This window comes from Rhodotorula paludigena, assembly GCF_050403205.1.
Source record: "Rhodotorula paludigena JCM10292 DNA, Rt_paludigena_JCM10292v1_ctg17, whole genome shotgun sequence".
NCBI classification, from domain to species: Eukaryota; Fungi; Basidiomycota; class Microbotryomycetes; order Sporidiobolales; family Sporidiobolaceae; genus Rhodotorula; species Rhodotorula paludigena.
In genome coordinates, this window is record NW_027481441.1 from 58326 (window position 1) to 78983 (window position 20658).

Below are 20658 nucleotides of genomic sequence, written 5' to 3' on the forward strand. Positions count from 1 at the left end.
TTTGAGAAGGCCGCGGACTTGTATCTGGCTGAACGGTCGCTCGAACAGCTGCCAGTGCCCGCCGGCAGGCGTGACTGTCGAGGTAGTACCGTACTGCCGGGCAATCTAGTCACGGCGGCCGACCGGGAAGGCGATCGTGGCTTTCGTGCGGAGAGACGACGTCGACGTCAAGGGCGTCCTGATCGCTTCTCCCGCGCCCTCTGCTCCTTCCTTTGCTCAGCTACACCCAGCACCAAGTCGACAACATGCTCACTCGCCTTCCTGCCCTTCGCACCGCCCTCCCGCGCTCTGCCGCAGCCCGCCCTCTGCACACGACCGTTGTGCGGCGCACCACGCATCCCGCCAAGAACGACCTGGGCAATTCTGTTGGCGAGGACACGGCAGACATTCAGCGCAAGAACGCAGCTGTGCCCCTCTTCGTCGCGGCGGGCGCCGCCCTCGTCGGGTGCGTCGATGCCGCTCTGCAACTCGCCATCGGCATGCATCCTGACCCCGTCGATGCTGGCCTTCTGCTCTGTGTTACTGATTTACTTCGCGCAGCTACATCGCTTACTCGCAGATTGTGCGTTCCGACACCTCGGGCTTGCTCTGCTGGTCCTGCTTCCGCTCGCCGGCAACGTGTGGGTTGCTGGGCCATTGGGCGCTGACCGACAGGCCTACAACTCCCGCAGAGTGCTGGGCAAGCGGCAAAAGCAGAAAAGAAGGAGGCCAAGCACGACCAGGAGAAGTCAAAGCCGGTGCGACGCTTCGTTCCGCCTCGCATCTTTCCAGATCGCTCCCGCTCTGCGAAAGAGTGTCCTATGCGAGCTATCGGCGCAGAGACTGACCGCTTCGCGAATCTAACAGGTGCTGGGCGAGAAGGAGAAGATGAGCATGCGCGGTTGAAGCGCTCCTTCGCACTCATCGTTGTCCGCTCCTGTACAGTCCGAAATGCACATACACCCGCATCTGCCTCACGATACTTTCGTTGATTCGTCTTGAAGAGCGTGGCTACCCACTCGCGAATCAGCAGCGCCGAAGTCATGTGCATGAATCTCGCCCTGTCCTGTGACTGGATTGTCCAACTGCTGCCGCTTGGCTCGAGCGATGCAAGCTATGCACGCCTCTACATCACACCTGCTGCTGCTCGCCGAGCCGCTCGCGATGCGACGTGCCCGTGTGAACCGCCTAAAGTTCGAGCGCCTTGATCGCCATCTGCATTGCGCCCTCCTTGGTCGCATTACCTGCGCGTAAACAGCGATGGGTCAGACACTGGTCTAAGAGGGACATTGAATATGAGAAGAGGAGCGCACCGCCGATGAAGCCTGCTGCGTGAACAAAGATGCAGCCAGGAATGCCGGTGAGGGTCGACAGGGCGTCGTCGCGGACACCACGCCATCTGCAGACAGCCAGGTAGGGTCAACGTCTGATTACGGGTCTGCATCTAGCCTGCGGCACTTCGCCGGGCAGCACGCGGAGCGCGCAGGCGCTGCGGACTCGAGAGTTGAGCGACTCACGCCTCGGGAAGCGCCTTCCTGCTCTCGAAGGACTCGGGCGTGACGGCGACAGCCTGGACGCGCCACTTGGAATCGGGCGCCTCGCTCTCCGGGTAGAGGACGTAGAGCGGGAGCTCGTCCTCCGGGATCTTGAGGTCCTGCTCAAGGATGTGGAGGTGCTCCTGCGCACGACGAGCGGATTCAGCATCGCGCCAGGAGCCACACGCCGGGCTGTTCGCAAAGGTGGAAAGCTCACCTTCCACGGCGCAAACTCGGAGAAAATGACCACCTTCCCGCTCGGGTGCGCCTCCTCCTTACGCTTCTCGACCGCACGCTGCACAAACTCCCTCGCCGGCAGCCACGCCTTTGCGAGGTAGTCGAGCCTCTCGCGGAATTCGATGTCGCAGAGCTTGCTCGCGACCTCGAAGCGCTCGAGGAGGATCTGCTCGTTGGACGGCTCGTTCCAGCGCGGGTTGAGCGCCGCAACGCGCGAACTGATGTCGGTCCGGGAGCGGTAGCGCGCCGGCTCCGACGAGACGTACTGCGCGATGCCGTTGTCGATCCCGTCGAACGCCTCGACAAAGTCGCTGTACATCTTGAGGAAGAGCGTCTGGACCGTCGGCGACGACGAGGGCTCGTTCAGGATGGTCGAGAGGATCTCCTGGCCAAAGTGCCTGTGATAAGTCGATGACAGACGGTCAGCATGCCGATTCAGTCGTGAGGAAGTGTAGAGAGAGTCGCACGCACTTGTAAATCATACCTGCCGAGCTGAGCTTGGTGACAAAGCCGTGGCCGAACACCTCGTTGAATCCGCGCTGGTGGTGATCGAAGCGCAGCTTGTCCGGCGCATACTCGCCGCAGACATCGAAGACGACGGTCGCCTCGTCCCAGTCCTTGGGGTCGCGCGAGCGGCGGAGCTCGCCCTGCGCGTACTGCGGGAGCGCGCGGAGGAGCGCAGCAGCCAGCGCATCGTCTGCGTGGAACGTCTGCGTGCAGCGAGACCGCCTGTCAGCTAATCTTGCTATCGCAGCTGGTTGAGCTGATGAAGGCTGAGAAAGTTGAGGAGGACTCACGCCGCTGTGCGTGCACAAGATGGGGGTCGTGCGGGGCTTCTTGGCTTCAGACATGGCGCTGACGGAGTAGAAACGGAAGGCTGGAGCGGAAGAAGCGAAGGCGGAGCGCGCGAGGGAGCGGAGGAGGTGGAGCGACGAAGCCAGGGTAGCTTTTGCGCCTTTGGCTGTTCTGCTGTGACGGAGCTTGCTGTCCAAGAATGCTCTTACCGCTCGCAAGGCAACTCCGGAACAGCGTGTGTTGCGGAGCAAGCGTGCGTCGTTGCTTCCGCTTGCAGCCCTGGTCCACCACATCACGCAGACACACCGCCACTCGCCCTTTGATGACGATCACTCAAAATCCGGGTTACAGAATGAAGCGCCAGTAGTCGGTCCCCGAGCATTTGAACAAGACGCCGACGCGACTGCGATGAGGGCAAGACTCGCGGCAAGGAGGGGGGGGGGAGTGAGAGGGGAAAGGGATCTACAGCGGAGATGGGTACGAGGCTTAGGCCTTCTGGGCGAGCGCAAGGACGGCCTACATCGAGAGCGACTTGGGGCGCTCGATGGGGAGACCAAGGATGCGGTCGTGAACGTACTGGGCAAGGCCGCCCATGGCGCGCGACGTGCCGAAGGTAACGGTCTGCGCAAGGTGAACAAGTCAGCAAGGATTCCATTCCGCTCACTGTCGCAAAGTGACAAGTAAGCGACGCACGTAGAACTCGAACTTGGTGAGGCCGTAGTGGTACAGGAGCGAGCCCGACGCGGCGTCGACGTGGCACACGACGGACAGCCTGTGCTCTTTGTACAGCGAGCGTCAAAGCCAAGAAACTCCTTGAGCTCCCGGTACTCGGCGGGTACGCGGTTAAAGCCAGATGAGGGGAAAAGCCGAGCGAATTGCGCGGACCAGGCAACGAGGCTGTGGACGAGGACGTGGTCTGGGTGCCGTCCGAGCGTCAACGCTCCATCGGCAGCGATCGGCATTTCGTACCCAGCTATATATATCCAGCTCGGAAGCTGAGCAGCTGTGTGAGCACGATGCCGGCGGTGCAGAGGATGCGCGAGACGAGCTGCACCAATATTTGGCACGGAGAGGCAGCCCGTGGCAGCAAACGCCAACCGGATGGAAGCGCAGCTTTGCGAGCAGCAAGGTCTAGGACGCCAAGCAGTGAGAGCGAGACTGGCCGAGAGACGAGCGAACGGGTCGCCGGGCCAACTTGTCGGCATCCAGCAGAGGCGCCGTGCCGCCTGGCCTTGCCCGGCCTCCTCCCCCCCTCCTCTTTCCTCTCTCCCACCCGTCCTTTCGTCTTTACCGACTCACGAGCCATGTTCTCTGCCACTCGCACTGCCGCTGTCCGTCACCGGCCTTTCTTCTCCGCAACGAGCGCCTTGCTGACGGGCTTTCGCGTCTCCCAACTTGTCGCTCCCCCATCTTCCCTCGGCCATCCCTCACACCATGTTCCGGCGCCGTGCGAATCATAGCGCCGCGTTGCCAACGTTGCTGGCCGTCGCAACGTCTCGGTTAGTCGTCCTCGCTTCGTCCCTGCACTGCTGGCACCGGATGCAACGGGTTGCCGCGGCGCGACCTCATCGATGGACAATCTTCCCGGCCGTCCTCAGCCGTCTTGACGGCAGCTGCGTGTCGCCAACGAGCACATGCAATTATGCAGTCGCTGGCGGCACCGGTGGACCACGTTTGGGCCGCCGGCGGGCGAGATCGAGCGTTACCCGAGGACGGCACCGCGTGCACGTCCCCGTTTCCGCGCCCGCATCGCCGCAACCGAATGCGATAACCGCGATATTCGACTTCGCTGCTTTGCCAGTGCACATTGGGCAAATTACCCAGTGCAGCAATGCACGAGCTGCTCGCGAGCAGAACTCGGGGCCTTGTTTCGTGCGCTTTCCACTGGCAGAGCGCTATGGTCGCGCCCAGCAGACAAAGTGGCATTCAGGGGCGCGGGTCATCGCTCACGCCGGACAATCACAATGTTGCTAGATTAAGAGAAGCTGTGTTGACACTTTCTTTGACACATTTACAGACCGTCAAGGAGGTCCTCGAGGAGATCGTGCCGGAGCGCCGCGCGCTCCTCGCGCAGCTCAAGAAGGAGCACGGCTCGAAGACCCTCGGCAACGTCACCGTCGAGCAGGTAAGCGTCAAATTTCGCGCAAGCCCCGACCCCCCTCCTGGCGGTGTCCCTTCAGCACGTCCAGCAGACACTGACTGAGCTCTTTCTTCTGTCTGACAGGTCGTCGGCGGTGGGCGTGGCATCAAGTACATGCTCTGGGACCCGTCGGTCCTCGACTCGGAGGAGGGCATCCGCTTCTGGGGCCGCTCCATCCCCGAGTGCCAGGAGGTCCTCCCCACCGCCCCGGGCGGCAAGGAGATGCTCCCCGAGGCCATGTTCTGGTACCTCCTCACTGGCCGCGTCCCCACCGACGCCGAGGCCAAGCAGTTCCAGGAGGAGCTTGTTGGCCGCTCCGAGCTCCCGGCTTACGTTGAGAAGGTCCTCGACTCGCTCCGTAAGCTTAGCTGCTAGTGACACATGCGAGCATCAACGAGAGGCTCACATCAAGTCCACGCGCAGCCAAGACCCTCCACCCGATGACCCAGTTCGTCATCGGTGTTGCCGCGCTCAACCACGACTCGAAGTTCGCGGCTGGCTACACTGCCGGCATGAAGAAGGCCGACTACTGGATCCCCGCCCTCGAGGACTCGCTTGACTGCGTTGCCAAGTCGTTCACCATCGCCGCTCGCATCGTGCGTCCCGACCCGACGCTTACTGCACACAATAGAGCGCTGATTTCCCGTTCCATCACTGGTCCGTAGTACAACAACAAGTACCGCAACGGCAACGACTCGTCGGTCCCGGCGATCGACAAGTCGAAGGACTTGTCGTTCAACTTTGCCAACCAGATCGGCTTTGGCGACTCGGAGGGCTTTGTCGAGCTCATCCGCTTGTACAACGCCCTCCACACCGACCACGAGGGCGGCAACGTCTCGGCGCACACGACTCACCTCGTCGGCTCGGCGCTCTCGGACCCGTTCCTCTCGTACTCGGCTGCGCTTGGCGGTCTCGCCGGCCCGCTCCATGGCCTCGCCAACCAGGAGGTCCTCCGCTTCATCATCGACATGCAGAAGGAGCTCGGTGACACGGCCTCGGACGAGAAGGTCGTCGAGTTTATCTGGAAGACGCTCAACTCGGGCCGTGTCATCCCCGGCTACGGCCACGCCGTCCTCCGCAAGCCCGACCCGCGCTTCATGGCCCTCCAGCAGTTTGGTGTTGGCCGCAAGGAGGTCGCGCAGGACCCGATCTTCAAGTACGTCGACCAGCTCTACAAGGTCGCCCCGGGCGTCCTCACCGAGCACGGCAAGACCAAGAACCCGTTCCCCAACGTCGACGCCGCGTCGGGCTCGCTCCTGTACCACTACGGCCTCACCAAGTTCGAGTTCTACGTGCGTCGCTTACTTGTCACTTTGCGACAGTGAGCGGAATGGAATCCTTGCTGACTTGTTCACCTTGCGCAGACCGTTACCTTCGGCACGTCGCGCGCCATGGGCGGCCTTGCGCAGTACGTTCACGACCGCATCCTTGGTCTCCCCATCGAGCGCCCCAAGTCGCTCTCGATGGAGGCCGTCCTTGCGCTCGCCCAGAAGGCCTAAGCCTCGTACCCATCTCCGCTGTAGATCCCTTTCCCCTCTCACTCCCCCCCCCCTCCTTGCCGCGAGCCTTGCCTTCATCGCAAAAGACGGAATCCCACTGGTTGTTCATGCGTTACACACGCCCGTGTCGTCGAAGAGCAAGGAGAGCGGAAGGGGGTTGCCTGGACGTATTTCCTTGCATTCCTCTGCCCGCGACCGTCTGGCGCTCACATCCGTCGACGCCCTCGTCGTCAAACGTACCATCGTGCAGCGCCTGAATTATTCAGTGAGAACGTCGCTGAAGCCAACCTCGTTGTCCCGATCTCGCTTCCTCTGCGTACACTCACCTCGACTCGCTAGACTTGCTTCAGTGTCGCGAGCGATACCTCGCAGGGTCCCGTTTAGCAGCAATAGCTTTCCGTCAAGCCCGCTCAGGGCCAGAGGCAGCGACTGCAACCCGTTGCATCCTAGGCCCAGCTCTCGCCTCGCGTCGACCACGCTGCCCGGGCCAAGCAGGGCTGTGGCGAGATGGAGTCTGAGCAGGAGTACCACTTCAGCCGGCCAGATCAGTTCTGGCAAGGTGCGTTCCGTCCATTCGACGCCCTCGTGGTGCTGCAGCCTCCGCTCACCGTCATCGCAACTTCCGCGCAGAGCTCGAAGACCTGCTTGCCGTGCCGCCAGACTCGACGCTCGAGCAGCTCGACTATGCGCTGCGGAACTACATCGCCTTTGCGAGCACCTTTATGGGTTCGTGCCCCTCGTTCTCCTCCCCCACCTTCGCACACTTAACTCCGTCTGACGCTTCTTCCACCTGCAGACCAGTTCCTGGCGGCGCCCGGCGAGCTCGACCATGCGCTCCTCGCCCTCCTCTCGTCCCCGCTCTTCACGTCGCACGTCGACCGCATGATCCAGAACATCATCTCTTCGATCTCGCACCCAGCCGCGAGCAGTTCGACCCTCTTCATCTCGCTCATGCTCGTCCTCCACCTCGGCGAGGGCGCCAACCCGCTCACTCAGGCGGGCGTGTGGGCTGACCCGCGCAAACCGGGCGCGGGTGTTACCGTCGGCAGCTCAAAGGTGTTTCGCCTCATGCGTCGGCGGTGGAAGGAGGTCGTGCCCGTCCTCATGAAGTGGGTGTGGGACGCGGGTGTCGTCAAGGAACATCACGAGGCCGATGGGAGCGGCGCGGCCGACAAGGAGGTCTTGATGCCGGCCGAGGGGTGGGAGGAACGCGTCGGGACGGCGGCAACCGCTGTCCTATACGAGATGTGCCGTGTGCAGAAGCTCAGCCAAGAGGAACTGGGTGCGTCTTGTGTCCCCTCGTACAGTGTTTCCTTCGTGCTGACCCGGCTCGTCGCAGCCGACTTCTCGTTCGAATTCGTCTCGCACCTCTTCGCCCTCGTCGAGCGCACTCGCGACGTCACAGACGAAACGTTCAACTACACCCTCATCAAGCTCATCATCGCGCTCAACGAGCAGTTCATGGTGTCGACGGTTCCGGCTCAAGCCAGCGGGAACGGCAAGCTCCCACCGCCCATCCTCCCGACCGTCATGGGGCAAACGAAGCGCGAACGGGGGCCCAATACGGTACTCGAGGTGCTGCGCGAGAAGGAGCACGAGAGCAAGACGTTTGGTGAAAACATCATCTTCATCCTGAATCGCGCAGGTGCGTGCGCGCCCTCCCGGATTAGCCTCGAGCGCGAGACTGACTTTTCGTTCCCTAGACGGCACGCCCGATTCGCTCTGCGTCTCGCTCCTGATCCTGAAGATCCTCTACCTGCTCTTCACGACGTCCGGCACGCAAGAATACTTCTACACTAATGACCTATGCGTCCTCGTCGACGTCTTCATCCGCGAGCTGTGCAATCTTGGCGAGGAGTCGGAAGGGGTCAGTCATGCGCAGTCGGTTCATCTGGTTTCGCTTTTCTGACCCGCTCCCGTTGCGCAGCTCAAGCACACCTACCTACGCGTCCTCCATCCGCTCATGACCAACACCCAGCTGCGGCAGTACCCCTACAAGCGGCCCGAGCTGCGTCGAGTGCTCGAGAACCTCATCGCCGTGTCCTTCTACCGCGACTGTGACCCGACGACACGCCGTCTCGTGGAACGAAACCTACGAGGGAGCTGGTGCCAGGGTCTGCGATCGGCCGAGGCGGCCGCACTAGGGCAGAGCGTCAACGGTACGGGCAGCACGCTCAGCGTAGATGCCGTCGCGCGCGCTGAAGACGAGACTGGGCGGCGTAAACACCGGCACCACCACCACCACCGCCGCAAGTCGAAGCGGCAAGCGTCGCTTGATGACTCGACCGTCTCATACGCGGCGCCGTCGTCCTCCACGTGCAGCCCGCAAGTCATTGCGCAAGGCCACGCGATGCTCGACCCTGTCGGGCGAAGCCAGCTCACAGGCACTGCGCCCGGCCAGGTCCGCGCAAGTCACGACACGGCCGAATCCCTCGAACCCTCCTCCGACATCTATCCCGTCCCCGCCCGATACGATCTCGAGCCGACCGACGCACCGGTTTCTATCGCGTCCAACTCAGCCGGCCACGACCTGCTTCGCCCCGTCGCCGAGCGATCTCAGCACGCCTCCGCCTCTCTCGCGCCCCCGCTCATCCACCCTCGTCCGCGGTCCACCTCGCTCTCGGCCGCACACTACCGCTCCTCGACGCACGGGCTCGGCCTGAGCGAGTCCCCGCCGCCTCTCCCGCCCTCACCGCTCGCGCAGCAAGACACCGGTGGCGGCTTCTCCTCCGCGTCCTCCGCCGCCGGATCCGGGTCGGGGACCTATCCGCCGCTGACGGGCAGTAAGCACCGGCGCCGTGCGCCGCCGCCGCCAACCGAGGCGGGTAGCCGTCCGCGCACGCCTGCGTCGTGCGAGCCCGCAGCAGCACTGCAGCAGCTGCAGCCGCCCCCGAGCCCGCAGGTCGGGTCGGCAAGGCGGAGACCGCCGCCGCCGCCGGTCAGCGGGCGGGGGAGTCCGCGGGGTGGTGCGGCGGGGAGACAGACGGATGAGGCGGACGAGGCGTTCATCCGGACGAGGGTCGAGGGATTGGCGGTTTCTTGAGCGGCGCGGATTGCCCGTTCTCTTCCCTTCTCCTTCGCTCTTTCTCGGTGTTGTACCGCTCCTTCCATCTTACCCGTACCTAGCCATGTCGTCGGATCTCGCCCTCTCGCAGTCCTCTTTCCCTCTCTCGCGCTCTGCTGTCACTCGCTCGCTCGTCTATCGCCCTCGTCTCTTTCCGCCGCCCTCGTTGTCGCAGCTCATACATCGCATCGTAGCAATCGTACTCCCGCCTTCTTGCCGTCGTGCTCGTCTCGTACTTCCGGACCGTCGTCCTCTTAATCGAACGGGAACCCTCTCACAAGGCTTGCACGCGCAGCGTCAAGGGCACGGAAACAATTGTACTGCAAAAGAGGTGAAAGAAGGACCCGACTGACTAGACCAGCACATCGCCGCAGCTCGCATTCGCGCCCGCGCCTGCACCACCGACGCCCACAGCCCACCCAGCCGTGCCAGCCTGCTGCTGCATCTTGAGCATGGCCTCGAGCTCGATGATCCTCCGCCTCAGCTGCTCGTTCTCGTCCTCGAGCTCCTGCACTCTTGCCTGCTTGCGCGCGCGGCACCTGCGCGCCGAGAGCGTGTTCTGCAAGCGCTTGCGCTCCATCGCGCCCTCGACGTCGGGCGGGATCTCGACCGGCGCGTCGTCGCCTCGAGTGCCCGCAGGCGCAGCCGGAGGCGCCGCGTCGGGCGAGAGGCGCGCGCGCTTGGCGAGGAGCATCTCGCCCTTTGCCGTGAGGCGCTTGCGCGATGTCGCCGTCGGCGCGGCGGGCACGGCGCGCGCCTGGACAGGCGCGTCGAGCGCGAGCGGGGACGTGGGCGCGCGGAAGCCTGTCGGGCGGCCGCGCGAGGCGCGCTCGGCGAGGTAGGCGGCGGGCGTGAGGGCGGGCTTGCGGAGCGACGAGGATGGGGTCGAGGCGGCGGTGGAGGACTCGGGGCTCGACGAGGTCGAGAGGCTCGGGGCGGGCGACTCGAGCGAGGTAGACGTGAGCGGGGTAGGGGCGGGAGCGGCAAAGTCGAACGACGGGAGCGCGGTAAAGTCGAAGGTCGAGAAGGGCACAGCGGGAGTGAAATCGGGAACAGACGGAGGCGGGAAAACGGCAAGGTCGGGAGGCGTGACGGGATCACCTGGGTGGTTGTCTCAGAGTCAGTCACGCCCACGAGCACAGGAATATCGAATGAACGGACCTGGCGAAGCCGAAGCCTGGCTCAAGCAAGCGCCGTCGAGCGGACCCGACGATTCCAGGCAAGGAGAGAAAGCGAAAGCATCGAACGAGGAGGTACAGGCGGGCGGAGGGAGAGGGTCGGCGGGGAAGAAGGAGGGATCGAGGAGCGAGAGGAGAGAAGGGTCGAGGTCGGAGAGATTGAAGTCGTCCCCTCCGCTTAGGCGGAAGCGACTCTCGAAGGGATGTAGAAGAAGACCATCGCTGCTGGCAGAGTGTGCGATCAGTACTGTGGGACGAAGGAGAGCAGAGTCGGGCCGCACTTCTCGTTATCAGAGATCGACGGGTTGCTAAGCAAGGAAGGGAAAAAGGCGAAGGGGCACGGCTACCACGGCGGTGCACCCGACGCGAGGCAGTGGGTGGAGCGAGGAGGCGAGTGCTCGAAAGCACGGGCGAGCGGACGAGGAAAGAGAACAAGAGACAAGCAGAGACGGCGAGCGGAACGCGGGGGCGGGTCGGGCAACGAAAGTCGACTCGACTTCTCCCCCGGGGCACCCCCAATTTTCGTGCGCAAGAAAAGTCGCGGCAAGCCGGAGAGGAGACCAAGTACAGCTTTGCAAACACTCGAAGAACACGAGCAGGACGTCCCTCCAAGCCCTGCTCGTCCCCGACTCAGGACTCGTCCGTCTAGAGACACGTGCATACACTCGCTCAGGCGTTGATGGCTGCACGCGTAAGTCAGTCAGCAGATGCGCAGAAGCACACGAGATGATGAACGCGACACACCCTTGCCAGTGCTCGCCATGAGGAACGCCTCCTGCGAACGAGAAAGCGGCGACAGCGCAAGTCAGTAAGCGATGCTCGACGCGCACTCTGTTGTCCGGCGCTTGCGATGGGTGGCCATCGCAATGGGATATCGAGGTGCAGTGCGGAGCGCGAAGAGACGAGGGACTCGCCTTGACCGCCTCCGAGACCGTCGGGTGGGCGTGGCACGTCCGTGCGACGTCCTCGGCCGACGCGCCGTACTCCAGAGCGACTGCCGCCTCGTGGCTGTGGGACACGGGAGCGTCAGTGATGCTGATGCAGAGCAGGCGGGAAGCGCAAAGTTGGGGCGACGAGGGCGGAGGCGCGGGAGAACGCACATCAGCTCGCCAGCCGCCGACGCAATGATGTGGCAACCGAGGATCTGCAAGGTGCATGTAGGCGGTCAGTACACATGCGCAGAGAGCTCTGAAGCCCGGCAGCGCGAGACGGGAGCCCAGGGAAAGCGCCCTCGAGCCGCCGGGACGGCGGAGGGCGACGACGCCAATTCACCTTGTCGGTGTCCTTCTCAGCGATGACCTTTACATAGCCATCGGTATCCGCGTTTGTCTCCAGACGCGCGAATCAGGGAGAGAAAGGCGAAGCCAGGAGCAGCGAGAGAGTGCAAGAGAGGCGAGTCCAAGAGGCAAAGGGCAAGTCAGCGCTGTTCCGTCTTCTCGAGTCCGCAGCTTCAGCAGACACACCTTGGCACGCGAGTTGGCGACCATGGGGAAGTTGCCGACGCGGTACTGGATGCCCTCGGCCTTGCAGTCCTCCTCAGTCTTGCCGACCCATGCGACCTCTGGTGATTTTGTGACGACGCGACCAAGGGAGAGGTGGGCGAGGTGGAGGGTCGCAGTGCGGCACAACCAGCGATGAGAAGAGTGGACAGAAGAGAGCAAGGACGGAAACAGGCAAAGGGAAGGAGGGAGCGGAGATGGGAGTCAGCAGGCTTCTCGGGCGAGCAGAAAGCGCTCTGACGCACCAGGGTGCGTGTAGACGACACTCGGGATCTGCGAGTGATGCAAGGAAGGATAGGCGGAAAGACGGGGTGAGCAAGAGTCCCAGAACAACTCCGAAAGGATGAGGAAGACGCACGACGCCGTAGTTGACGTGGCCGTGCGCCGTCTTGATGTACTCGACGGCCGCGATACCCTCCTCCTCGGCCTTGTGCGCCAGCATGGGGCCCTACGAAGTCAAGCGAAACCGTCAGAAAGCAATTCGAGGTCGTGCGAGGTCCCCCGCAGGGGGGGCGTCCTTGCGATTTCGCACGGTGAAAGCGTTCAAGACGCACAAAGGTGACGTCGCCAATGCACTTGACGTTCTTGACCGACGTGTTGAACTGCGAGTCGATGACGATGCGGCCGCGGTTGTCGACCTCGACGCCAATCTTGTCGAGGTTGAGGCCCTCGGTGTACGGGCGGCGGCCGATGGCGACCAAGACGACGTCGGCCTCGATCTTCGTGGACAGAGCAGCGTCAGTGCGCTGCAAAGACGCGCGGAAAGAACGCAACGCACGGTCGACTTCTTGCCGTCCTTGGCACCCTCGACCTCGAGGTGGACGACGCCGTCCTTCTTGGTCGCGCCGAGGACCTTGGTGTTGAGGTTGAACTTGAGGCCCTGCTTGCCGAGGATCTTCTGGAAGTTCTTGGCGACCTCGGCGTCCATGCCGGCGCCGCCGATGGCGCCGAGGAACTCTACGACCTCGACGTTGGCGCCGAGGCGGCTCCACACCGAGCCGAGCTCGAGGCCGATGACGCCGGCGCCAATGACGACCATCTTCTTCGGGACCTCGGAGAGCTCGAGCGCGCCCGTCGACGAGACGATCTGCTTCTCGTCAATCTCGATGCCCGGGAAGGGCGTCACCTCGGAGCCCGTCGCAATGATGACGTTCTTGGCCTCGACCTGCGTGTTGCCGCCCTCGAGGAGCGCGACGTCGATGCTCGTCGGCGAGGCAAACGACGCGGTGCCCTTGATGTAGTCGACCTTGTTCTTCTTGAGGAGGTACTCGACACCGCCCGTCAGCGCCTTGACCGACTTGTCCTTGGCCTGAAGCATGACGGGGAGGTTGAGCTTGACGCCCTCGACTGCGAGCGCAGAGCGACAGCGCGAGTCAGTACGACGGGGACCGGGGCAACCAGCGCGCGCAATGCGGACGGACCGTCAATGCCGCGAGCCTTGACGTCGTGGAGGGTCTGGTGGTAGATGTGCGAGTTGTTGAGCATGGCCTTGGACGGGATGCACCCGACGTTGAGGCACGTGCCGCCGAGCGAGCCGCGCTTCTCGACGCAGGCCGTCTTGAGGCCGAGCTGCGCCGCCTTGATCGCCGCGACGTAGCCGCCGGGACCTGCATCGGATGCACGCAGACGAGAGAGGCAATGCGGCGGGTATGGAATCGGGCCATGCGGCGACGAGGGAGAGGAGCGGGAAGCCGGTTGGGGTGAGGGAGGACGAGGCGGAGTTGTCGGCGACAGGCGAGATACGGGCGCGAGCGGGCAGAATGCAGAGAGCAGCTCGTCAGTAACCGTCTGAGCAACTTTCCCGCAGCCTCGAGCAGCACATGTGCGATGCGCCGCCCTGCACTATGCACGAGGTGCGCGAGGGGAGGAGCCGGGCGAGACTGACCGCCACCGATGACGACGACATCGTACGGGTCCTGTGCGGTTGCGAGGCCGCGCTGAGCGACCCAGGAGCCGGCCAGGTGGCGGGGCGCGGCAGAGCGGGCGAGAGCCTGCGAGATCCGGAGAGCGACGAGGACGAGAGGGGGGGTGAGCGGGAGAGACGGCGGTGCGCGGGGTGGGCGGGTACTTACGCGGGAAGAGGAGGCGAGCGAGAGCATGGTGAGCTCGGGATTGGCTCGCAAGACAGAGACGCAGGCAAGTGGCGACGAGCAACCAACTCGAGCACCCGAGCAACCGCCGCCTCGGACGAGCCTGACGCACTCTGCCCCGCCTGCCTCGCCTCTCGCACCCTCGGATCACCGCCTGTGCCGCTCGACAGACGCACACAACCTGCGGCTCGCACGCGCGACTGGCCGCACTCGCTTCCGTCGCGTCGTCGTCGCTCCCGAGCCTCCCGCTTCTCCCCGTCCCGCTCTACCTCAAGCCGCCTGTCGCGCCGAGCGTCTCTCACAGGGTGCAGAGACCGTATTGAGCAGTGTCGACGCTGTGCAAGCCAGCCGAGGCGTCTGCAACGACTCTGCAGGTCTCTCGCTCCTGCTCCTCTCGGCACCAGCGGATTCGTCCCTCGTTTCATCGCACAAGCGCCGTCTACCTGGACGTCAGCTAGAAGCGCTCGACGCTGCTGACCGCGCGCGCCTTGTCAATCACAACACGCAACCCCTTGCCGGCCCACGATGCGTCGGCCGCGTCAATCCCGCGCAGCCAGAGCTCGTACCCGGGCATGTCTGCGTGCGTCCGGCCAACAGATGGGGTCAACAGAGTGCACAAGATGCTCCAACTTGGGCCATGCCCTGCGCCCAGCTCGAGAAGACGTACACCGCGCGATAAAGTGCTTGACCTGCTCGTCCGTCATGCCGACACCGCCGTTCTTGGCCTTCATGTTGTGCTCTTGCTGTGTTGTTCAATCCGCACGCATTGAATCAGTCACCCAGCTCGCGCAGGGGCTAGGAGGGCAGGCGCGCGCGCGCGGCAGGACGCACCTCGAGGCGCCACTCCCACACAAAGCCCATCTTTTCGGGGCGGATCTGCACAAACGCATCGACCATGTCCCACAGCTCCCTGTACGCCGCGAGCTTGTCCTGCACGACCGCGAGGTGCTCCTCCTGGTGCTCGAGCAGGAACGGCGGCTCGTAGTCGATCCCGAGCTGCTCCTTTGCCCGTGCCGGGTCTTGCTTCGCCAGGCGGTACAGCTCGCCGAGCGCCGTGGGCGGGTCGAGCGGGCGGAACCCGTTCATCCACCCTTCGAAGACGACGACGTCGACCTCGCTCGGGCGCTCGACGCGCACCCACTGCTCGCGCGGCAACCGGTCCCCCGCCCCTCCGTGCAGGCTCTTCTCAAACACGGGGAGCTCGAGCACATTGCTCTCGCCCGCTACCGATGAAGGGTTCTTGAGCGCCGAGAGGAGCGCGACACCGAGCGCGAGGTCATGCGTCCCGGCCTGCCCGCGCCCGGCGAGGAGCGCGTTGGACGGGTCCGCGGCGGCGACGGCGACGAGGTTGTCGTGCGGGAGGTACAGGTCGTCGAGCGAGAGGGCGGCGGTGCGGATGGGCGTCGCGGCGGACGACGAGAGCGAGGCGAGGAGGTCGGGCAGCTTCGAGGCCGTGTATGACTTGCCCTGCGCGACATGTGGGCGGTCAGCTACTGTTGCTGGACTACTTCCCTGCGTGGGGGAATATGCTCGATGACCTACACTGCCCTGCGGACCCTGGATAGCGCACACGAAAGGCGGTGCCCTCCTCTCTGCGCCGTTCCGCGCAGTCCACCTCGCGCGATGCTCCTCGAGTTGCGCCGCGATAAACTCGGCGATGAGTTCTGCGGCGGTCCGGGTGGTGTTGGTGCTGCTCATGGCGCAAGGAGGTCGGACGCACGCGTGCGAGAGCGGGTCGACGAGGCGAGCGAGCGGAAGCGGGGCAGGGAGACGGGCAAGCGAGGAGCGGGAGCGCGACACAGGGGCCAGGAGGCACGGAGCATGCAACGGCGGGGCGCGGCAGAAGCAGGAGCGAAGGAGCAGAGCGCGGTGAAGCGAAGGAAGGATCCGACCCGCCGGCGGAGTGGGGGCGATCTCCGCACCTCGCACCGAGTATGTCGGTGCAGAGCGGTAATGCTGTAGTATCTTGTAATGAAGCCGGTGCAACTCCGTCTCGCTTTACCCGTGCGAAGAGTGCGAGAGCCGGGTGTGCCGTCGTCGCGGGTTGACCAAGCCAAACCAAGCACTCGCCCGCGTCGACGCCCGAGTCGAGCTACTGAGCCACCGCAGACCCCGAAGAGAGTGCTGAGAACAGCGACCAGCACCTCGCCGCCCCTCCCGCGCTCGCCTGCAGCTTGCCGCCGCTCTCCCGCCCTGTCCCTCGTTCATCTCGCCCGCAGTTCGCCCCTTCCGTCGACGCAGCGAGTATGGTCGCACCGCCGCCCAAGCCCTGGGAGCGTGCCGGGTCCACCGCAGCCACGTCCTCTGCCTTCCCCTCGTCGACCGCCGCGACGACGACCGGGTCGGCAACCAGCGCTCCGGCTACCTCTGCAGCCTCGACAACGGCCAGCGCCGCGCCCGCACTGCCAGACAGGCCTGCATCTATGGCAACTGGTACGTCCCTGTCCAGCCGGGCTCCTCCAAGGCTGCGAGCTGCCTGAGGGAAGCGCGGGCTGACGTCCCGATAACCTTGCCTCACTGCAGCCACCACGTCTTCGCTCTTGCCCGGGGCAACAGCAGCGTCCACCGTGAGTCTCTGATCCGGTCTTCAGGATTGCACACTCGTGCTGAGGGGTTGGGTTGGGAGGCGAGGCGCCACCGCTCAGTCGGCTCGCCGTCCCCTGCGCGCACAATACTCCTGCGCAAACGGACACAATCTGACTTATGGGCCCGCACAGTTGACCTCGCCGTACGGTGCGACGGCCGCTTCGCCCTACGGCTCGGCATACTCGTCGCCCTACTCGCGCTTCGGTGGCTCGTACGGCGGCTCGTACGGCGGGTATGGCGGGTACGGGTCTGGCTACGGTGGCATGGGCGGGTACGGCTCGATGTATGGCGGCTACGGCGGAGGGTACGGCGGCGGGTACGGGTCGATGTACGGCGGGTTCGGCGGCGGCATGCCCGGCATGTACGGCCAGCCGGGCGCCGAGCTCTCGCTCTCGCAGCGCATGGAGGCCGGCACGGCCGCGACGTTCCAGATCCTCCAGTCGCTCGTCGGCGCCGTTGGCGGCTTTGCACAGATGCTCGAGTCGACGTTCATGGCGACGCACTCGTCCTTCTTTGCCATGATTGGCGTCGCCGAGCAGTTTGGCCACCTCCGCAACTACCTCGGCCAGGTCCTCAGCATCTTTGCCCTCTTGCGATGGTGCAAGGGCCTTCTGTACCGCCTCGTGGGCAAGACGCCGCCGGGCGAGGCCATCTCGGCCGACGGATTCCGCGCCTTCGAGGCTTCCGGAGGCGCAGCGGGTGCCGCGGCACAGAAGCAGCAGGCGGCCGCGCAGCCCAAGCTCTCCAAGCGCCCGCTCGTCGTCTTCTTCCTCACCGTCATCGGCCTCCCGTGGCTCATGAACCGCCTCGTGCGCCTCATCACGGCGCGGCAAGAGGCCGAGGCGGCGCGGCTCGCCGCAAGCGGCCAGCTGCCGCCTGACCCGCCACAGCTCGACGCGTACGGCCGGCCAATCCCCGCTCCCGCAGCCGCCGCGGCGCCGCTCGACCCGAGCCAGCTGACGTTCACGCGCGCGCTGTACGCCTACACGCCGCCGCCCGACGCGGCCGACAAGGAGCTCGCGTTCGCCAAAGACGACATCATTGCGATCCTCGCGCCGTCGCGCGACGAGCGCGCGCAGCAGGCCAAGGAGGCCAAGGTCGAGGGGAGGGACGCGGCGGGGACGTGGTGGATGGGCAGGAAGCGCGATGGGTCGACTGGTTGGTTCCCGAGCACGTATGTGCGCGAATTGCCGATGAATGGCGCGGCGACAGAGGCGGGCTCGAAGAGCGGCGAGGCGAAGAAGGAGTCGCAGCCGGTCGCCGCTGCGTGAAGGGTGCCGGCGGATCGGCTGTTTCATCTGTTGTATCGGTTCGCTCAGAAGTAACGCTTGCGCAGTTTACGTCGTCCCTGCCTGCATCGATCGAGGTGGTACCCACTGCGCCCACAGTCTCGCCTCTCGCTTGCATCGAGCTCGACCAGCCTCAATGGCCCATCCTGGCGAAGTGAGGGAGTGAAAAGAGTCTATGCACGGTTTACAAGGTAGGCATGACTGCCAGATGAGGCGCCCGGATGAAGGATCGCCCCTCTATCTGCATGCAACAGGACCACATCATACAGGGAACCAGCCCGACTTGGCATACACAGAACAAGCGAGGTGGCGCGTCGCTCAATGCGCCCCGAGCGCGACTCCGCTATCAACGCCGAACACCCTTGCTAGCGCGACGGTCGTGCTCCAGTCGGACATGGCCTTCCAATGGAGCCAGACGGCGGCAACAATCGCGACGTGCCACAGCTGGTGCGACGCGCCGATGTTCCACGACCCGGGCGCGCAGCATTCGGGGAACTGTGCATGTGCGGAACGGTCAGAGAAAGAAGAAAGAGGGAGCGGCGAGGAACACGAACCTGGTTGGCGTAGAACGAGAGACCGACGAGGTAGGCGCAGACGGAGGGGATGGCTGGACCTGCAAGTGACGTTCCACAGAGTCTGTGAGCACATGTGCAAAGTGCTCGATAGGAGTCGGAGCGAGAGCGCACTGTAGAACCAGAACGTGTTGCCTACGCCGTAGATCAGCGCGCGGTGCGCGATGGGCGCGACGGCGCTCGCAGCGAGCGAGACAAAGAAGGCGATGCGCCAGCCCTTGTGCTCGCGTTCGTTGAACCACTTGGCCCAGGGGACGATCATGCCCGTGACGCCGACGACGAGGTTGAAGAGCATGTAGGACGACGCGAGGTGCGGGTGCTCGTAGAAGCCGTAGTACTGCGATCGTGCGCGGGTCAGCTCGAGTCAGACATAAGTCGTGCTCTGTAGGAGGGGGAACGCACGGTCGACCCGGCGACGGAAGCAGCGATGAGCCCGCTGATGCCGACATAGTCGACGCAGGCTGCGCCGCGGTACCAGCCTGTTGAAGCGCATCCAGCGAACAGGTGCCAAGTCGTACTGCAGAGGAGGCAGTGCACGGCGGATATCTGCAGCGCCGAGGTAAGCAGGTCGACTCGAAGGCGGTGAGGAAGGAAGAAACGCACGACAAAGAGGACCGCGATGGCCGTGTCGCCCGGATGCGGGTCGGCGAGAGCGTGCGGCGAAGACGACGAGAAGAAGAGGTAGTACACGAGAAGAATGACGAGGCTGAGTGCGCCGAACAAACTGCGTTGCCCGATCGAGGTCAGCGTAACGACTCGCGCACGAACCCGAAAGGACGCATGCACGCACTGCGAGTGGATGTTGACCGTCTCGTTGTGCCACTGCCACATGCTCTTGAGGAGCGCGCCCCACTCCTCTATTGGGATGTAGCGGTACCCGGTGTGGATATGCTCGTTGTTCCTCCAGTCGGGCGGGAGCTCCTCGTACTGGAGCAGGCGCTCGCGGCCAATCTCGAGCGCGCGGTGGTACATGCGCTTGGCCTCGTCGACGACGAGGTGCGACTGGTCCTTGACGAACGCAGACAGCTCGGCCGCGCCGTCCTGGAGCGTGTGCAGGCCCGCCGAGAGCGACGTCGTCGTGTCGTCCTTGAGCTGCGCGATCGCGCTCGTGAGCCGGGTCGACTCGGACGAGAAGTACGAGCGCAGGTCGCTCAGGTCGGACGACGACGGGAGTGAAGGGAGAGAGGGGAGGTACGATGCCGGGTCGGCCGTCGACGTGAGGTAGTACAGTGCGTCGCGCACGCTGCGCAGCTCGGTACTCACGCGCTCGAGGATCGCCGATGCCGACGACGCGGCGCGCGACCGCAGCCCGAGGTGCGGCAGGGACGGCAGCGGGTGGTCCTCGAGGAAGCGGTCGAGCGTCGTTCGCGCCTCGGCCGACAGCTGGAAGTTGACGAGCGAAGAGGAGAAGGAGCCGTCGGACGACGACGACAGTGACGGGAACTCGTCCCGCATGGCGGCGAGAAAGCTTGACGCGCTCGAGATGAAGGCCTGCAGCGCGCTGATGTCGTCGCGCAACTCGTCCGCGACGGGCGCGCCTGGCGACGCGGAGCGCGAGCGCGTAGGCTGCGGTGCACGGAGGAGCGGCTCGTCGTCTCCTGCGTCTGTCGCGCCGTCCTCGTCGTCGTCGTCGTCGTCCGTCTCGACCGCGCTCGTCACGCCGCCATCGTCCGTCTCCGTCTCTGCCTCGAACTCGCTCGCCTCCTCCTCGACGACCGCTCGGAGCGCCTGCAAGCTGCGCTCTGCGTCGGCGAGTTTGCCGGCGACGTATTCGCGGAGGGCGAGGAGCGAGTTGGGGAGGTCGAGCGAGTCGAACAGGGACGAGACGGCCTGCGAGGGCCCGAACGACGACGACGACGAGAGCGGGATGGTCGAGTCGTGCACCGAGTGGGAGCGGCGGCGGGCCCCGAGGGGCGGAGGCGCCGAGTAAGAGGAAGTCGAGCCGAGCGAGATGGACGAGGCGGAGCGGCGGCCGGCGGGGCGGACGTTGCCCCGGCGACGAATGGTGGACATCTGCAGTCCTTTTTGTGTTAAGTTCAATGCTTCGACTCGTCCTGTAAGCGCAGTAGAGGGCGAGCGTCAGTTCCGGCTCTTGGCCGCGGCGCCACCAGCGAGTGCGAAGCGAGCGATGGGCTTGCGTGAGGCGCACGCTGGGCGCTCTTGAGCCTGTGTAAGCTACTGCACGACTGTCGACG

The 20658-nt window shown here is 64.6% G+C and overlaps 9 protein-coding genes across 9 annotated transcripts; 4 read left to right on the forward strand and 5 right to left on the reverse strand.

The window, feature by feature from the left end:
- Window positions 1-245: 245 nt before the first annotated feature.
- On the forward strand, window positions 246-885 carry JCM10292_001634 (uncharacterized protein; the record flags this gene model as incomplete). The annotated part of the gene is made up of 4 exons (XM_076648586.1): window positions 246-445; window positions 541-562; window positions 672-737; window positions 847-885. The coding sequence occupies 4 exons, from the start codon at window positions 246-248 to the stop codon at window positions 883-885; spliced, it is 327 nt and encodes a 108-aa protein (XP_076505775.1).
- Window positions 886-1167: 282 nt separating this feature from the next.
- On the reverse strand, window positions 1168-2602 carry MYG1 (Myg1p; the record flags this gene model as incomplete). Its single annotated transcript, XM_076648587.1, has 6 exons — window positions 1168-1223; window positions 1293-1378; window positions 1497-1657; window positions 1732-2149; window positions 2223-2461; window positions 2549-2602. The coding sequence occupies 6 exons, from the start codon at window positions 2600-2602 to the stop codon at window positions 1168-1170; spliced, it is 1014 nt and encodes a 337-aa protein (XP_076505776.1).
- A 460-nt stretch (window positions 2603-3062) lies between these two features.
- JCM10292_001636 (uncharacterized protein) lies at window positions 3063-3508 on the reverse strand (the record flags this gene model as incomplete). Its single annotated transcript, XM_076648588.1, has 3 exons — window positions 3063-3167; window positions 3240-3318; window positions 3432-3508. 3 exons carry the CDS (start codon window positions 3506-3508, stop codon window positions 3063-3065), a joined length of 261 nt encoding a protein of 86 aa, XP_076505777.1.
- A 342-nt stretch (window positions 3509-3850) lies between these two features.
- JCM10292_001637 (uncharacterized protein) lies at window positions 3851-6185 on the forward strand (the record flags this gene model as incomplete). Its single annotated transcript, XM_076648589.1, has 7 exons — window positions 3851-3877; window positions 4007-4045; window positions 4564-4671; window positions 4771-5044; window positions 5110-5282; window positions 5352-5978; window positions 6051-6185. 7 exons carry the CDS (start codon window positions 3851-3853, stop codon window positions 6183-6185), a joined length of 1383 nt encoding a protein of 460 aa, XP_076505778.1.
- A 507-nt stretch (window positions 6186-6692) lies between these two features.
- On the forward strand, window positions 6693-9228 carry LDB17 (Ldb17p; the record flags this gene model as incomplete). The annotated part of the gene is made up of 6 exons (XM_076648590.1): window positions 6693-6744; window positions 6816-6911; window positions 6982-7467; window positions 7525-7830; window positions 7889-8052; window positions 8113-9228. 6 exons carry the CDS (start codon window positions 6693-6695, stop codon window positions 9226-9228), a joined length of 2220 nt encoding a protein of 739 aa, XP_076505779.1.
- A 373-nt stretch (window positions 9229-9601) lies between these two features.
- On the reverse strand, window positions 9602-14025 carry LPD1 (dihydrolipoyl dehydrogenase; the record flags this gene model as incomplete). Its single annotated transcript, XM_076648591.1, has 13 exons — window positions 9602-10350; window positions 11172-11202; window positions 11342-11435; window positions 11528-11571; window positions 11700-11756; window positions 11891-11988; window positions 12172-12199; window positions 12285-12374; window positions 12481-12645; window positions 12705-13273; window positions 13348-13533; window positions 13812-13917; window positions 13999-14025. 13 exons carry the CDS (start codon window positions 14023-14025, stop codon window positions 9602-9604), a joined length of 2244 nt encoding a protein of 747 aa, XP_076505780.1.
- Window positions 14026-14470: 445 nt separating this feature from the next.
- TDA10 (putative ATP-dependent kinase) lies at window positions 14471-15714 on the reverse strand (the record flags this gene model as incomplete). The annotated part of the gene is made up of 4 exons (XM_076648592.1): window positions 14471-14592; window positions 14684-14759; window positions 14848-15483; window positions 15559-15714. The coding sequence occupies 4 exons, from the start codon at window positions 15712-15714 to the stop codon at window positions 14471-14473; spliced, it is 990 nt and encodes a 329-aa protein (XP_076505781.1).
- A 548-nt stretch (window positions 15715-16262) lies between these two features.
- JCM10292_001641 (peroxin-13 family protein) lies at window positions 16263-17873 on the forward strand (the record flags this gene model as incomplete). Its single annotated transcript, XM_076648593.1, has 3 exons — window positions 16263-16449; window positions 16540-16583; window positions 16734-17873. The coding sequence occupies 3 exons, from the start codon at window positions 16263-16265 to the stop codon at window positions 17871-17873; spliced, it is 1371 nt and encodes a 456-aa protein (XP_076505782.1).
- A 336-nt stretch (window positions 17874-18209) lies between these two features.
- On the reverse strand, window positions 18210-20476 carry JCM10292_001642 (hemolysin III family protein; the record flags this gene model as incomplete). The annotated part of the gene is made up of 6 exons (XM_076648594.1): window positions 18210-18386; window positions 18446-18504; window positions 18578-18800; window positions 18866-19009; window positions 19067-19187; window positions 19254-20476. 6 exons carry the CDS (start codon window positions 20474-20476, stop codon window positions 18210-18212), a joined length of 1947 nt encoding a protein of 648 aa, XP_076505783.1.
- Window positions 20477-20658: the final 182 nt, after the last annotated feature.